General features: G+C 39.6%; 1 protein-coding gene across 1 annotated transcript; it reads left to right on the top strand.

Moving 5' to 3' along the window:
* On the top strand, nt 1–7,218 carry lpxn (leupaxin). Its single transcript, XM_087785461.1, has 9 exons — nt 1–104; nt 554–630; nt 3,825–3,886; nt 3,955–4,036; nt 4,394–4,633; nt 5,328–5,501; nt 5,946–6,027; nt 6,091–6,239; nt 6,796–7,218. Exons 1-9 carry the CDS (start codon nt 92–94, stop codon nt 7,078–7,080), a joined length of 1,164 nt encoding a protein of 387 aa, XP_087641587.1. The 5' UTR covers nt 1–91; the 3' UTR covers nt 7,081–7,218.
* The last annotated feature ends 9,747 nt before the right edge of the window (nt 7,219–16,965 follow it).

The raw sequence follows: 16,965 nt of genomic DNA, 5'->3' as shown, positions 1-16,965 counted from the left end.
ATCTTGCGTTGGAGGAAGTTACAGTTGTGCAGTGGTTGATTCTTCACATTAAGCAGCACGAGAGCACTTCGCTTCAGCCTTGTGGATTAACATGGATGAGTTAGGTGAGAATAACCACTTTATAAACCTCTTTGAATTTTTTTATTAGAACATATATTTTTAACCATTAAAAGAAATGTTGATTCAACGTAACTGTAACTGAGTCTATTGGTTTATCAGGGATGATCATCACGTTTGACTACTAGAATTACTCGACTCTTATTACTCTTAAAATAAAATTGATTTATGAACATTTTCTTCCCTTTAAAAGAATTATGGAAGAGTTAAAGGTTGATACATGTCAACATCTTTGTAAGTTTCGCTTCTGCAATGTCATTTCATGACTTCCTCAGGAAACTGGTCTGAAGAGCGAAACCTCAAACACATATCAAGCATGTTCGTTGAGTGTATGATATCTACCTTCCCATGCATGAGTACATGTACACCAACATGTACCAGTTAGATGTGTTCAGGCACCAGTACTTTCTCTAAGATTTACTGATCTTCATTACAGATTTGTTGTTGGAAGAGCTGTCCCTGGGTATCACTGAGGCGGACAACATACACGTTAAGAGACGCAGCAGTGGAGAGGTTTGTCAATGTGACAATCTAACAGATTTTCTGTGGTGCCAGTTTAAAAAGCATATACATTCGAACGAGTCTGTTTACTGCTCTGAGTGTAAACGTGTGGAAAGAATGTGTGTCAGGATGGACTCTTACGTATGAGGGGCCATTTGAGACAAATTCAGTATTTCCTCTCACACCTACTATCAAACTCTCTCATATCTACTTTCAAACTTTCTCACACCTACTATCAAACTCTCTCATATCTACTATCAAACCCTCTCACACCTACTATCAAACTCTATCATGTATACTATCAAACCCTCTCACACCTACTATCAAACTCTCTCATATCTACTATCAAGGTAAGGTAAGGTAAGGTAAAACTTTATTGATCCCTCAGGAGGTCTCCTTCGGGAAATTGTTTAAACTGATAAAATTGACACAAACCCTCACACCTACTATCAAACTCACGGAATCTCAGAGCAGCAGTGTGATACAAATGTTTTTATTGGTATCACGTTATTTATAATATCATCGCTTCTGCTAAAGTATGTCATATCCGCCTAAAGTGCGTCTATATTCAGTAGTTATAGCGCGAACACCGGATTAATCACAACTGGACTTTTTACAAAGGTGCCCGAAGAATGAATTCAACGCTTGGAAGGTGAGCATGCAAGTTATTTTATTATATCAGTCTTCGCCTTGCACTTTAACGTTATATTTACTTGGTAATTGCACGTTGTGCTTCACCTTTTATACACACAGAACTGCCTATTTGAAATCTAAATATTAATCAAAGCAAATAAGAATTGTTTTTTTGAATTTTGAGACTATTGGACCCTTATAGTGAGAAGTATGAAAAAACTTCAAATTCATGGATGATGATCGTCTGGCTTTTCCTACTTAAGGAGAGCACCTCACATTGCTGCAAGCACGTCAGAAAGGAAACATAATGTTACGTTCCAAAGGTGCAGAACACCCAGATGCGTGTAGAGTCATATAGAGTTTGATAGTAGATGTGAGCGAGTTTGATAGAAGGTGTGAAAGAGTTTAATAGTAGATGTGAGAGTTTGATAGTAGGTGTGAGAGAAAAACTATATTTTGTCTCAAACAGCCCCTCATACTTACGTCTTTAATGAGCCTTCACTAGATATGCTGTAGCAGTGTACAATTTAAGGTTTGAAGGATAAGGATCAGAACTTTAAAGAATAAACAACCTCAGTGTTCCAGTTTTTTCTTTTTGTGTTAACCAGTAGGAGTCACATTAATGATGTGTTTCCTCAACAACCTGTTTTTACCTGTGATGATGGATGGTTAATGGATACCAACTCAAAACATGCCAAAGAGACCAGGAGAGATCACAGAGTCAACGAGACGGCTCGAGTATTATTGAAGTTAAAGTTCTTTAATCACACAAACCATCAGTTTATCAAGCAACGTTGAAGCAAGTTGTAGTTGGTCAAATCTTCAGAATCCTTTATAGACATTTACAATTGGCTGCCTCTGAGAGGTGTTTCTTATGAGACATTTATGAACATTAAGAAATAACAGTACACCTGTTAGAGTGTTGGAACTGGGGTTTGAGGTTAAGCGGAATCTGGTTGAAGCACAGGACTGATTGATGTATAGTTGTAGACACACAAGAAACAGGGCTGCCAAGCTTTGAGAGTGATAGTCACAATATTTGACTGATTCTCACTGACATCTCTCATGCTTATATCTGCTCATTCCATGCTCTTAATTTTTTTATTTTTTTTATTCATCATAATAAACTTTGGTACGTTGTACATAAATCTAGCCAACCACAGGAGGCACCACGTATTATTAAAGTGATAGTTGACACACAATTTAAATAACTTTCCTCTGTGGTGCTCGTCTGTATTATCTTGTTTAAAAGACCAAACATCAGAAATTGTTCCGGAAAAACGTAATTAAATCTGTATATTTAAGTTTATTTATTTTAAGTTTGTTTGATGCAGAAGTTATCCTTCTCTCAGCTGCCTGACCTTTATTCATTAAAACACATTGCAAGTGGCAGTGTGCAAGATTTAGGCTGATGGCCTAGTAGCTCCAGCTAAAAACAATGTTATTGTAACAATCTATGTTGTCCCTCTAGAGTTGCGGTAGTCGTCAGGCTAGGGTTGTTGATGTTAGAGCTAAGACTGATCAGGAGGGCTGGCTCTGTGGTTGGCATGAAGCTGGACTCACTGGTGACAGTTGCTGAGAGGAGACCTCTGGAGAAGCTACTGTCCATCATGGATGATGACAGTCATCCTCTGAACACTGTCATCAGTGAGCAGAGAAGCAGATGAAGTGCACGAATGCTCCTCCCCAGATGCAACACTAATAGACTCAAGCAATCATTCATCCCTCGTGCTATTAGATTGTACTGTATACATCTGTGTATCCTTTGTGTTATTTTTCTTTGATCTATGTTCTTTTTACTTGGATTTTGTCATCCTGATCTTTGTTCTTGTTTTATGAATTTATCATCTGTGTTGCTGTGTGCTGGAAAACCAATTTCCCCCGAAGGAGATCTCCAGAGGGATTAATAAAGTCAGTCCTTCCGTCCTTCCGTCCTTCCATCCTTCCGTCCCTCCATCCATCTATCCATCCATCTATCCATCCATCTATCCATCCATGAGCGGGTGGACGTTGTTGTGAGGAGCGGTAGAATAAACCGAAGCCAACTTGTTGCACCAGAACTTTGTCATCTCAGTGTATATCCTGCACACAAAACACCTGTTTACATTATGAGTGTGTAGGCTACTATCCCACAGACAACCAACATACAGTACACATATCACTGTAGAATATTACAGAAATGAACAATCAAATCCCGCTATTTCAACCATCTTAGTCACAAAACATTGTCAACTAAGACAAGGTAATTATGCTAAAGCTGGCATGGAGATTAAGACATCAGTTTACAAAATCGTACTCCAATCTCACTCTCATTTTTGAAACTTGGTAGCCCTGAAGTTAGAACAAACAGGACAAAGTGAGACAAAGACAGAAATTGTGTTTTTTTCCTTTAAAATGCAGAATAAAAATAATTTTAAATCATTATTTTAACTTCCTGTGAATCTCTTTCATGCCATGCATGTGTCAAACACCATTAAAATGCTGGTCATATTTGGGATCCTAAAAGAAGAAGCTGAAAAACTATCTTTTATTGTTTTTATTATTGCGTTTTTGACTCTCTGACGTGTGGGCAGGTGCGGAACTACAATTTGGCTGGTTTTATCGAACATAACTCCACCGCTACAAATGTTGACAGGTAAATAGACATAGATACATATTAAAACATATAAACGAGGGCTTTTCAAATGTGTTTTTGTTCTTCAGTGTCGCAGATTCGTCACCGCCTGACTCACTCACTGAAGAGCTCGATTCCATTTTACAGGATATGTTGACTCTTGGACACGAGGTCAGATGATCATTTCTGTCGCCATTGTTGACGTGATTAATCCGTGTCAGAAAAGTGCAGTCATTTAAAGAGCAGTTTACCAGATTCACCACTAGAGGGAAGCATTGGCCGATGATATTAATTTCAGAATGTAAGTCAGTAAGTAATTTTTATTTGTATAGCGCTTTTCCAGACCAGGGTCACAAAGCGCTTAAACAATCAAAAAAATACTCAATAAAGTATATACTTTAAAGGTCAAGATAAAACTGATAACACAACAGGAGTTCCAGAAAATCAAGGAAAAGCCTGAACAAATAAAAACGGCTTAAGATGTTTCTCAAAGGAGTCAGTGTTACTAAAGATAAATGTGTTGTTTAGGCTCAACCTCCACCTCCACCTGCACCACTCCATACAAAACAACCGGGCGAAGAGAAGAAAACAGGAGAGGAACAGGTGGAAAGAAGAAGTGAACTGAATGACAGGATCATGATCTCCAACACAACATCAGGCACAATCAATGACCTGTTGGGTGGATTGAGCTCTGACCTGGAAAAGATCGGAATTCGAACGAAAACCAAAGGTCACTGTGCCTCATGCAACAAGCCCATCGTCGGAAAGGTACAGATAATAATCTCAAGGACCATTCTATGAGACCAGTGCCATTCACACTTTTTATATCTTGGATTTAACTTTTTAAACATTTACGTATTGAAATCCTGAAGCAGAAATACAACATATTAATATAATTTTTCCCTTTAAGTTATTTATTTATCTTTTTGTAAGTAAGTAAGTATTAAAGTCATTTATATTTATAGAGCGCTTTTCTAGACAAGGGTCACAAAGCGATTAAACAATAAAAAAAAATACTCATAAAATATATACTAAAAAGATCAAGATAACACAGAGAAAACACACAGGTGTCCCAGAAAATCAGGGAAAAGCCTGCAGGAATAAGAATGTCTTAAGATGTTTCTTGAAGGAGTCAGTAGACTCCATCAAGCACAGAGGGAGAGGAAGATCGTTCCAAAGCTTAGGAGCAACAGGCTGGAAAGATTTCTCTCCTCTGGTCCTGAACCGTGCGAGGAACCATAAGTAGATTCTGATCCACAGACCTCAGAGCCCGAGCTGTAAGGCTGGATCAGATCAGTGATGTAGAGTGTAGTAACATGGGCATCATTTAAGAAATTGAATTACTTTAAATTAATGTATCTTGATGTCATGAATCGGACTGGACACATATGTCACTGGTTTGGTAGAGTGACCCACATACCATGAGAGCTGTGTCGTTGATTAAGATCATCACTTTGTGCAGATACTTACAGCACTGGGCACAGTGTGGCACCCTGAGCACTTTGTATGTGCAGTGTGTAAGACAGAGCTGGCCACCAAAGCTTTCTTCGAGCGCGAAGGATCTCCATATTGTGACAAAGACTACCAACAACTCTTTGCTCCTCGCTGTGATTACTGCAAAGGCTCCATCATGAATGTGAGTAGGTGAAACTGTTGACTCAGCAAGCTCATCAAATTACCATACACCTGCCAACCATCTACATATTTAATCTGTTATGAATATATGCACATTAAAAACTTTAGTAAGAAGAAAGGAATTAGGATGATGTTTATTTTGGTTTTTGTTCTGCTCACTCTGTTTTCTGCAGAGACTTGAAGAGTGGATCTTTATCTGTGTTATCCCTTTATTTAACTAAGTTAATGAGACATTTAGGATACAGCAACGATAACATGCATAAAGTACACATTTTATTTGACTCCATGTTACCAAAACGAGACATTAAAGGAACACAAACACAAAGTAAGTCTGGGCAGATGACATCCCATACCGACAGTAGTGTTATTTAATTTTTTTTTTTTAACGTGTCATCATGTGTGATGTGACAATTAATAATTTCATATTTTCACTTCGTACTTCAAGAACATCCTGACAGCTATGGACAAGACCTGGCACCCGGAGCACTTCTTCTGTCACCACTCTGGATGTCTGTTTGGAGCAGAAGGTGCGAGAGTTCAGAGGCTTGTCCTGTTGCAAGTTAATGAGACTAATTGATGTCTAATTACAGGTTTTCTAGAGAAGGAAGGGAAACCTTACTGCTGCGAACACTTTTACCAGCTCTTCGCTCCAAAGTGCTCTGGCTGTGGTGAGTCAGTAAAAGAGAACTATCTGAGTGCAGCAAACGGCACCTGGCATCCCGATTGCTTCGTCTGCTCCGTGAGTTTTAGACTATAGACCTTACACTCATTCAACCGTGCAAACATGCTCATACACACAGTCATGCACACATGCACAAATGCAGAGACTCATGCACAAACACAATCACACTCCAACACAGTCTCATTTCCAACACGTCATTTTTCGATTATGGTACAGTGGCCTCCAATTTTTCCCCTAGCAAAAGACGCACACACATGAGGTACTGATGGAAAAAACAAGTGCAGCCTTTACTCTCAACTCTTTAACACATTGTCAAAACCGTCTTTTGCCAATTTTACCTGCATGTGTGTTGGCTCTTTCAGCAGTAAAACTGCTCTAATAACACATTATGTTGAAGGCAAACCACTGAGCTAAAACAATGATTTAAAAAACATCCTTTTATGTTTTTATGAGGAGCTCCAATTAGCTTTTGTATTTGAGAGTCTAACTGTTGTCTAAAACAACATTAGGAATACAAATAAATCAGATTGTAATGAACAGGTACAAAGAACTAAAGTCAAACATTAATATTCTTATCTGGCCTCACTTGCTCTTCTTCAATCTATTTGTCTAGGACTGTCTGAAGCCCTTCTCTGGAGGCTCGTTCATGGAGCTGGATGGTCGACCTCTTTGCCCTCTGCACTATCACACCAGGCAAGGCAACCTGTGCCGTGGCTGTGGATTTCCCATCATGGGTCGCTCCATCTTTGCACTGGATTGCAAGTTTCATCCAGAGCATTTCACTTGCACCCTTTGTCAGCAGCAGCTCAGCCATGGAACATTCAAAGAACTAAAAGGAAAACCGTACTGCTCAGCCTGCCACAACAAACTCTGTGTGAGATTGCCAGATAAATCTTAGATGATAGAAAGAAGAAAAACGTGTTTTGTATGGATGTTGTTTTCCAATAAGACCTCTGACTATCTTCATAGCTTTAATTGGCAATGACCGAATAAAATCAAATGCGGACTTGTGCTCTAAATAAAGTCTTTAATCAAGGGTCAGTGTCTTGCTTGAGGGGGGTGAGGTCCGGAGGACGCAGAAAGTGCCGCAGTGCTGGTGGAGGGAGACAGGGCCGGTGCGCAAGTGGTGGTGGCCCGGGGCCGGAGATCTGGTGGCCGAGGAGCAGGCTGAAGGTTGGACGAAGCAGGTGGGTTATCCTTTGAGGCGAGGTCAGAATTACTATGTGGGCAGACAGGCAAACAAGTCGATTTAGAAAATAATAATACTAATAATAAAACTGGCTAGAAGACCAACCACAACAGTTTGATGACTGGGCTGCTCAGAGGCCTCTTGTACTCCTCTGTCGAGCCCTCGCAAGTGGGGTTGATGAGGTGGGTTGGTTTCCCAGGTTGGAAGGAGTTGTGACAAGAGCATGTAAACTCAGCCCCTGGGGCCTCATGAAGTAAGGGGTTTTACACACAAAAAACGTGCTTAGCCACCGTTTACGTCAAAGTCCACATGTATCAATATTGAAAAGAGCGGTACAAAGTTCTGAAATCCAGAAGGTGACGCAGCACATAAATATTCTGATGTATGAATCTGTACGTGACAGGAATTTAGGCACTTTTCCTTCGTACATCCCAATCAACGTAGAATTAATCGCAGACTCTTTCCATGCCCTCTTTTACATATGCAAATCACATTTAAATGAGCACGAGACCATGAATTTTCCCCCACGAAACGAATGAAAACATGAATGTAAAATGGTTTAACCGTTTAAATTCGTTCATTCAAACATTTCTGACATGGACCACATACTTACATTTAAATAGTGCAGATGTAGCGGGTACATGAAGAGTATAAATATCCGTGCTCCATGTGACTTGCTCTCTCTGATCCCGGACTTCTGTATTAACAGTTGACTCAACTACCCACGCGTTTGGGGAAAGTGAGGCGTTCCCTGGGCCTTGCCACTTCACATCGTGCCTAAGTCAGATGGGTCTTGGTGTCCTTGTGGTGACTTTCGGAGGTTAAATAACGTGACTACGCACAGCCGTTATCCCATTCCTCACATCCAGGATTTTTCGGTCCGTTTAGCAGGTATGGCCGTTTATGACGCAATATTCCGTTGGACAGATTCTCTCTAGAAAAGGTATTCTTCTGTAAAAGTCAGATTGATTGCCATCTAAGGACTCAATTGTTTAGAGTTGCCTTCCAATAAAACACACGGGAATGACCAGAGGTGTTAAGCTGAACATTCTTATTTTCACTCTTAATAAAATCATTAGAACTTCGCCCTCAGCACAAGAAGTTGTCTCTGCGATAGCTCTCTGCTTATGTTCTGAATCTACATTCATGTTAGTTGTTTCTTCTGATTTACTAACTGGACATATTCCCTCAAACTCATTCTTGTGTCGGTCCTTCTTTACCACTTCCACGACTGTTACGTTTGTTTCATTGGTCATTTAAACAAACGTAACAGTCCTGTTTGGTGACTGCAGCTCATTTCCAAATAAGCAAATGTTTTATTTCCTAGAGGTAGGAAAGGAGCATTCTGTGTTTAGAAACATCTTGACAATTATTTTAAAAACTCTTCCAACTCTTAACCGACGCCGCTGCTGTAGGTAGCAAATAGTTGGAGGAGATGGCCGGGGAAAGAGAAGTTGTTGAAAGTGAAGCTGAGCAAAGAACAAATCATTCGTTTGAATTTTAGAGAGTGGAATCCTGAAGAAATAACCTTCTAGACCTTCAAGCTGACAAGTCTTTGTGTGCTGCAGGAAGCTTTCTTCACTTTTCTCAGACGTGCAATGTAAAACTGGAGAGTGCAACTGAACCAAAAAGGGCATCAATCATGATGTCATCACCATCCGAGTGCTCTTTTTTATTTCTCCACTGGACCTTGATTTCAGAAGAAGTGGAATCTATGGTTTTGGGGAAAAAGCTTCAGCTCCACGTCTTGAGCCCAGTTTTGTGTCAAATTGAATTTATTATACAGCAGTCTGGTGGATAGCATCGAAAAAAGTGTTTAAATTTAAGTTGAGAGGATTTTAAATGTGCTACTTCGCTAGAAACAGCAATGAATTACGGGTGTTTTCATATTGATGCCGAAGTGGTGAAGTTAGGGGGTATATTAGGAATGAATGTATACTGGTGTTGAGGAATGCAGGGCGAGAGTGTCAATATTTATCGCGTTGTGACTCTGAAATTTAACATCACCTCCTTGCCCATAAAACAAGTCCGCAAGATTGTAAATCCAAAATCCCCATCAGTGAAGAGCTCATAAATGTCAGGTATGATATTATCAATAGTGACTAAGTTTGAATCAGATGAAGTGAAGGAGACAATGACTTTATAATGTTGGCCACAGGAAAAGGAAACGCGAGTGTGATTGCTAAGTACTTGTTAATATTTTAATACATTCAAGTCCGATTTTCGACACACAAACAGGCCAAATAATCAAGGTAAGCAGAAAAACTTCTATATACATTTCTGCATTTATATTCATCTGACTGAGTTGATCAAGGTCTAATGATGTGTTACTAGATGTGTTTATGAAATATATTATTTCTGAGACAGAGAAAAAAAAGCTAATGGTTTGTTTTGCCAGAGTATTCCCATCCTTTGAATGGCTAATCAGAGAGCTACAGCAACAAACTTGTTGCTAGCTGAATGAACAGAAATATAGCACTGCCTTTCTGAGGGATGAGAAATGGATTGATGGTTCTTGTGGTGCGGTATCGTTTCTCACTGTGAGTTCCTATGTGGCTAACTTTAGTCTTTTGGACTGGAATACAAGTAGAATAATGATACGACTGAATGCCACACCAGAAGAGGCTGAAGTGCTGATGCCTCATGTACTAAGAAGTTCGTAGATCTTCTGCTAAATATGTCCAGAAAGTGAAATCCAGATGACGGCGCAGCACAAAAATATTCGGATGTATGAATCTGTGAGCGACATGAATTTAGGCACCTTTCCTTCGTACATCCCAATCAATGTAGAATTAATCGCAAACTTCTGTGTCCCTTTCCACGCTCTTTTTTACTAGTTTAACAAGAATAAAACTGTAAATCAGTAACTTAAAGTGCGTATTTTTAAGTGAGTATTAAGATGAAGATGATGAAGATGAAGATGATCTGATCATCTGAGTTTCATATAAATTTGTGACGCAACTGCAACACACGCGAGTTCTTATTACATTTATAAAATAAAAATGTTTTGTGTACAAATTAAAAACAGACAATTCATGTGACAATGTATTTATATAGGTGTTTTTCAAAGAGATTGCTCTGATCACGTGATTATGAACTTTGTACCGCTTTTTCAGTATTGATACATATGGTCTTTGATGTGCAAGGTGGCTAAGCATGTTTTTTGTGCGTAAAACCCCTTGGTACATGAGGCCCCTGGTCACCAGAGATATTATTGAGCTGGAACAATACAAATTAAAATGATGAACACATGGTAAAGAGGTGGCATAGTGGGGAAATGTTGAAACATATTTTGTGTCATGGAGAACAGATATAAAGCGAAATATTGTGTGTGTGTGACAAAATATGGTAAAAATGTGTGAACATGCAGATTTCAAGTTGTTTTACTTAAGACCACACGCTTTATGAGTTGGTAAAAGACACTGATCCAGAGATCCACTTCTACCAGAACATTGACATGAACTTCTGAAGATGAGTTTATTTCTAGTATGAAGATGGAGGGTTTTTTAGTTATTCATTTTAATAGTAGGCGTCTCTACAGTAACTTCTCCAAAATTAAAGATTATCTTCAACAGCTTAAACAAAAGTGTGAGTATAATAGCAATTTCAGAGACTTGGCAATGAAAAAAATCTACAGGATGGATTAGAGGGTTATGAAATGTTTTGGCAAAGTAGGAGTAATAAAAGGGGAGGGGGTGTTGCCGGTGTTGTTGTGATGACTGGTTTTAAATGCAAAGTTATTGAGGGTGCGACCATTGTTATTGACAATGTGATGGAGTGCACATCATTGCTGTCATGTGCAAACTCAACTTTTAACAGAAACAAATAAAATAGTAATAAGAACGTAAACATATTTACATTGTTGCTGCGCAAATTACATTTGGGCAACTATTTTTTTTCTGTGTTAATCTCATCTAATGAGATGGATGAACACAGCAAGTCCATTTGTGGTTTAATTGTGGAGACCACAGATCATTCTCCACATTCAGACATGATCTGTATTTATTTTTAACATATGTCAGTGCAGAAAAGTGCGGTCACATGACAGCTCAACCAGTTCGTCCTCCATGCCGGCTGACAGATGACTTGCTGGCTGACTATGATGCGGCTCATATATAATACAATGTAATGTATATATATACAATGTAATTAATTGAGCTCATCCCTCAGAATTATTAGAACAAGTATTGATGAGGGAAATAATGGTAGTTACATACCCCATCTAATCAATACAACTAACTACTCCAATCTTTCTAAACTGTACATTTCGGAATAAACCTTTGCCTTTGCAATAAAACTCAGTAATATTCTTGCCATGAAAATGATTTTACAAAATAAATTTAAATTTATTAAAAAACTTTTATTGTCATTGCACAGAAAACACAGCAGTGAAACTGGCAACGAAATTCCATTGCTTGGCAACCGTTAAAAAACAAAGCAGAGTGAATGTATATATAAAAGTATAAATATGAATAGTAATAAGTTAAAAATAGTGCAATATAGTATAAACAGAATCAATACAAAATATTTTAAATATTGCATAGCTAAATTTATATTTTATTCAACAGTCTGATGGCCAGAGAGAAGAAGCTGTTTCTAAATCTTTCTGTTCTTTAGCGGATGCTGCGGAACCTTCTGCCAGACGCCAGGAGAGAGAACAGTCTATAGAGGGGGTGGGTGGGGTCGCACAGAATTGTGTGGGCCCTGTTCAGACAGCGTGTTTTTCCAACGTCCTGGATGGGGGGAGTGGTGTCCCGATTATCTTCTCCGCGGTCCTCACCACTCTCTGCAGAGACTTCCAGTCGGAGGCCTTACAGCTCCCCGACCAGATGGAGATGCTGCTGGTCAGTAGGCTCTCGATGGTTCTTCTGTAGAAGGTGGAGAGGATGGGAGGGGAGAGAGACACCTTTCTCATTCGTCTCAGGAAGTGCAGGCGCTGCTGGGCTTTCTTGACCAGGGAGGTGGTGTGAAGTATCCAGCTGAGGTCCTCTGTGATGTGCACCCCTAGGAACTTGGTGCTGCTGACGACCTCCACCGTTATGCCATTGATGCGGAGTGGTGTGTGGCTGGGTCGGGATCTTCTGAATTCTATGATGATTTCTTTGGTCTTGTCGACGTTCCTGTACCTGGGACCACAGTCGTGGGTCATCAGGGTGAACAGCAGCGGGCTCAAGACACAGCAGTGTGAGGAGCCGGTGCTGACGGAGATGACTCCTGAGGTGTTGTTGCCAACACGGACAGACTGGGTTCTGTTGGTAAGGAAGTCCAGCAGCCAGTTGCACAGGGGGGTGTTGAGGCTCAAAGGGCCCAGTTTGCATACCAGGTTCTGGGGGATAATGGTGTTGAATGCTGAGCTTAAGTCCAGGAACAGCATTCGCATGTGGGTGTTCTTATCATCCAGGTGCTGCAGACTCCAGTGGAGAGCAGTGGAGCTCCTCTACATGTTCTACCAGTGTGTGGTGGCCAGTGTCCTGTTCTATGCTGTGGTGTGTTGGGGTGGGAATGTAAGTAAGTAAGTAAGTAATATTTATTTATATAGCGCTTTTTGAGACCAGGGTCACAAAGCGCTTAGACAATCAAAACAATACTCAAAAAAGTACATACTTTAAAGATCAAGATAATACTGAGAACAACACAGGAGTTCGAGAAATTCAAGGAAAAGCCTGAACAAATAGAAACGTCTTAAGGTGTTTCTTAAAGGAGTCAGTAGACTCCATCAAGCGCAAAGAGAGAGGAAGATCGTTCCAAAGCTTAGGAGCAACAGCCTGAAAAGATTTCTCTCCTCTGGTCCTGAGCCGTGTGCGTGGAACCATAAGTAGATTCTGATCCACAGACCTCAGAGCCCGAGCTGGGGTGTAAGGCTGGATCAGATCAGTGATGTAAGGAGGAGCCTGACCATGAATAGCTCTGAAAGTAAGAACCAGAATTTTAAAGTTGATCCTGAAAGAAACTGGAAGCCAGTGAAGAGTTTTAAGGATCGGAGAAATGTGAGTTCTCCTACTTGAGCGGGTCAGAATTCTCGCTGTTACAATAGTCCAGACGAGAAGAAACAAACGCATGGATTACAAGCTCCAGATCATGTTCCGACAACATTTTCCTAAGTTTAGAGATTTTTCTCAGTTGAAGGAAACAGTTTCTGGTCAGTTTTCTGCAGTGTCGAACAAGAGACATGTATTTATCAAATACAACACCCAGGTTTCTCAGGCTCAGTTTGACAGACTGACCTAAGTCACCCAAGTACTGACTCAACCCTGGAATCTTATCATCAGGAGCAATCACCAGAGTTTCAGTTTTGTCCACATTTAGCTGTAAAGTGTTTTCATTCAGCCATTGTTTGATTTCTAGCAAACAATTGACTAAGCTGTTCAGCCTTTGGGGCTCAGTTGGATCAAAAGAGCAGTAGAGCTGGATGTCATCAGCAAAAATGTGATAAGAAACATCTGGAAATCTCTGAATGATTTTACCGAGGGGAATCAAGTACAGCAAAAACAATAAAGGACCCAGAACAGAAACTTGAGGGACTCCACACAACAGATCTGCCGATTCAGACCTCATTTGATTGGCAGATACACTAAAACTGCGCCCAGAAAGGTAAGATGAGAACCATTCTAACACAGACCCAGACAGTCCCATTTCATCCCTTAGTCTTCTCAGCAGGATCTGGTGATCAACTGTGTCAAAGGCTGAGGACAGATCCAAGAGCACCAGAACAGTGAATTTACCCGAGTCAGCCGACATCATGATGTCACTGGACACTTTCAATAAAGTGATAATAATAATGTGTCCAAGAGGAGTTTCAACAGGTTGGACAGGTTGATCAGAAAGGCTGGCTCTGTGGTTGGCATGAAGCTGGACTCACTTGTGACAGTTGCTGAGAGGAGATCACTGGACAAACTACTGTCCATCATGGACGATGACAGTCATCCTCTGAACACTGTCATCAGTGAGCAGAGAAGTAGAATAAGTTCAAGAATTCTCCTTCCCAGGTGCAGAGCATATAGACTCAAGAACTCATTCATTCCTCTTGCTATTAAATTATACAATTCTGAGTTCGGGGGCAGGAGTAGAGTAAAAGTATCATGATGTTCTGTTCTATGTTAGTCTTGTATCCTTTGTCTTTGTTATTTTTCTTTGATCTATGTTCTTTATCTTTATCTTTAGACTTAGATTGTATCTTCTTGTTCTTTCTCTTTCTTTCTCTTTGTTCTTGTTCTTGTTCTTATTTTATTTTATTTTATTCATATTATATTTTGTATTTTTTATTTTTATTTATTTTTATGTAAAATTGCTGTATTTGCTGTGGCTAATTGGAAAAAAAAACAATTCAATAAAGTTCTACCTAACCTAACCTAACCTAACTTTCCTCAGGGCTCTCCGTACAGCAGCGGTTTCGAGCCTGAGTGTCTGTTTGTCTGGGTTTGGGGTGGCTTTCCTCGCAGGGTTATTGTTCATTGCTTCAAATCTTCCAAAAAAACTGTGTGGAGCTCATTGAGGAAGCTGGTATCATCTTGGCAGGGTGCAGGTGTGGCTTTGTAATCAGTGAGGGTCTTGATGCCCTGCCACAGTTGTCTGGTGTTGCTGGGGTCATGGAAGAAACCTTGGATCTTCCGACTGTAGGCCTGTTTTGCTATCTTGATGACCCGGTCAGGTTGGCTCTCGCTGATCTGAGAGCCTCAGCATCACCCGATTTGAAGGCAGTATTACGTTCCCTCAGACTCGTGTGCACCTCTTTAGTCATCCAGGGTTTCTGGTTGACCCGTGTGACTATTGTCTTTGTTATTGTGACCTCTTCCATGCACCACTAAATGTAACCGGTCACTGAAGCAGCATACTGCTCCACATCTGTGTGTTGATTGTCTGTTGCAGCCTCTCTGAACATCTTCCACTGAGTGCATTCAAAACAGTCCTTCAGTGCAGACATAGCTCCCTCTGGCCACACTCTCACCTTCTTAACAGCAGGTTTTTCTCTGGTGAGCAGGGGCTGGTATGCTGGAATTGGCATAGCATCTTACTATGTTCATATTTACTGTATATCCTTTATTAACAAACGGATAAAGATAAAAAATAAAGCAAATAACTTATTTTAAACATGGTAGTTTCTTTAATGCTTTTTTCTTTTGTATTAACACAAGTCGCATGCTTCTCAGATACACTCCTCTTTCTAGTTTTTGTCTCTAGGTATCATCCTAATTATCGATCCTGCAAAGCCTCTGGATGGACGCTGCTTGTTGGACAGACAATAAAGCAGTTTATCTAGATTTGAAATGTTGCGACGTTTCACTGGTTTATTACAAAGATTTAAAAGAAGGTGAGACTTTTGTGTTTGCTGTCAAGAAGATGGATGGTTTCATTTTGCTGCTTCATTGTGTCCATGTGTGAGTGTGATGTATAAAGAGCAAATGTTCCGGGAAGCCACATTTAAGATAAGAGGGAATGACTTTTAATTGTTTGGAAATGTTGTGCATAGGTGAGTAGCCTTGTGTTGTTGCTGAGTGGAGGTCAAATTTGTTTACAATTGTATTCCTTGTATCCTGGCGTTTGTTCTGTCGATGGCTGACAGCAATGGAAGCAATTCTTGGGTTAGGTTATGAAATGGGAGCACTATAAGGGAGTGACAAAACAAAGAGAGGATGTGAATACCTTCCAGATCTACCAGGTTTGGAAGATTTGGTTCTTCAGAGGTTCAGAGGCCAGAGAGCCTCTTGCTGGGTTTGATTGTCTGCTTGGTGAATCAGTATTGTTGTGTGAAAGAGTCAGTGAGACCTATACTAACTAACACACCTACAAACACACAGTGTAATTAACAAGATATTCTCCTTAGTCACCCATTTAAATAGACAGAGCAGATTCATAAGATAAAACATTGTCTCAGTATCTAAAAAATTGCCAACAATATTTTATAACGAAACTTAACTGAATCAAACAAGGACATCCAGTACACAACCACCGGACTGTGCAATACAATGAACAAACAAACAGAGTATTAATTAGGATCTAATGATTTGTATAACAAGGGATGCATTTAAAATGACATAAGACGGACATGCAGTTTTGTTTTCTCTGCACTTAAGTTTGTATGATTTATTAGTGACTGATAAATATAAATGTTTTTTTTTTATTTTTTAAAGCAATTGCTGTAATTATTTACAAGGTTTCAATCAAGATTTATCTTATTATTATTTATAATTTTAAATGAAATAATAAATTAAACCGTCTTTACTTTATTTCAATTTATGCTTAATTTGCTTTTATCTTAACATCGACTTTATCACTTTATTGTAATGTCAATTTTTTATTTTACTTGAGAAGAAATACACAGAATCATATTAAATCGAAATCACAATATTGAGGAAAATAATCACAATTAGATCACTTTCCATAATCGTTCAGCCCTAGGTGCAGTATGTGGAGGCCTATTCATTAGGATGACCAGGAAGAAAAAGGGGAGTTATTATACACAAGAAAGGTTAAGTTAAGTACGCTGATGTGCTAATGCAACAAGAAGCTGCCGAGATACGAAAATAAATAAATAATTTTAAACTAAATTTCTTTAACTAGAGCGACTGACTGCTTTCCCTTCTGTGAAAGTTTTTC

Source organism: Callionymus lyra, chromosome 2, assembly GCF_982586985.1.
Source record: "Callionymus lyra chromosome 2, fCalLyr1.hap1.1, whole genome shotgun sequence".
Classification (NCBI taxonomy): Eukaryota; Metazoa; Chordata; class Actinopteri; order Syngnathiformes; family Callionymidae; genus Callionymus; species Callionymus lyra.
The sequence above is the reverse complement of the archived record's forward strand: the minus strand, read 5'-3'. Positions and strand labels throughout refer to the sequence as shown.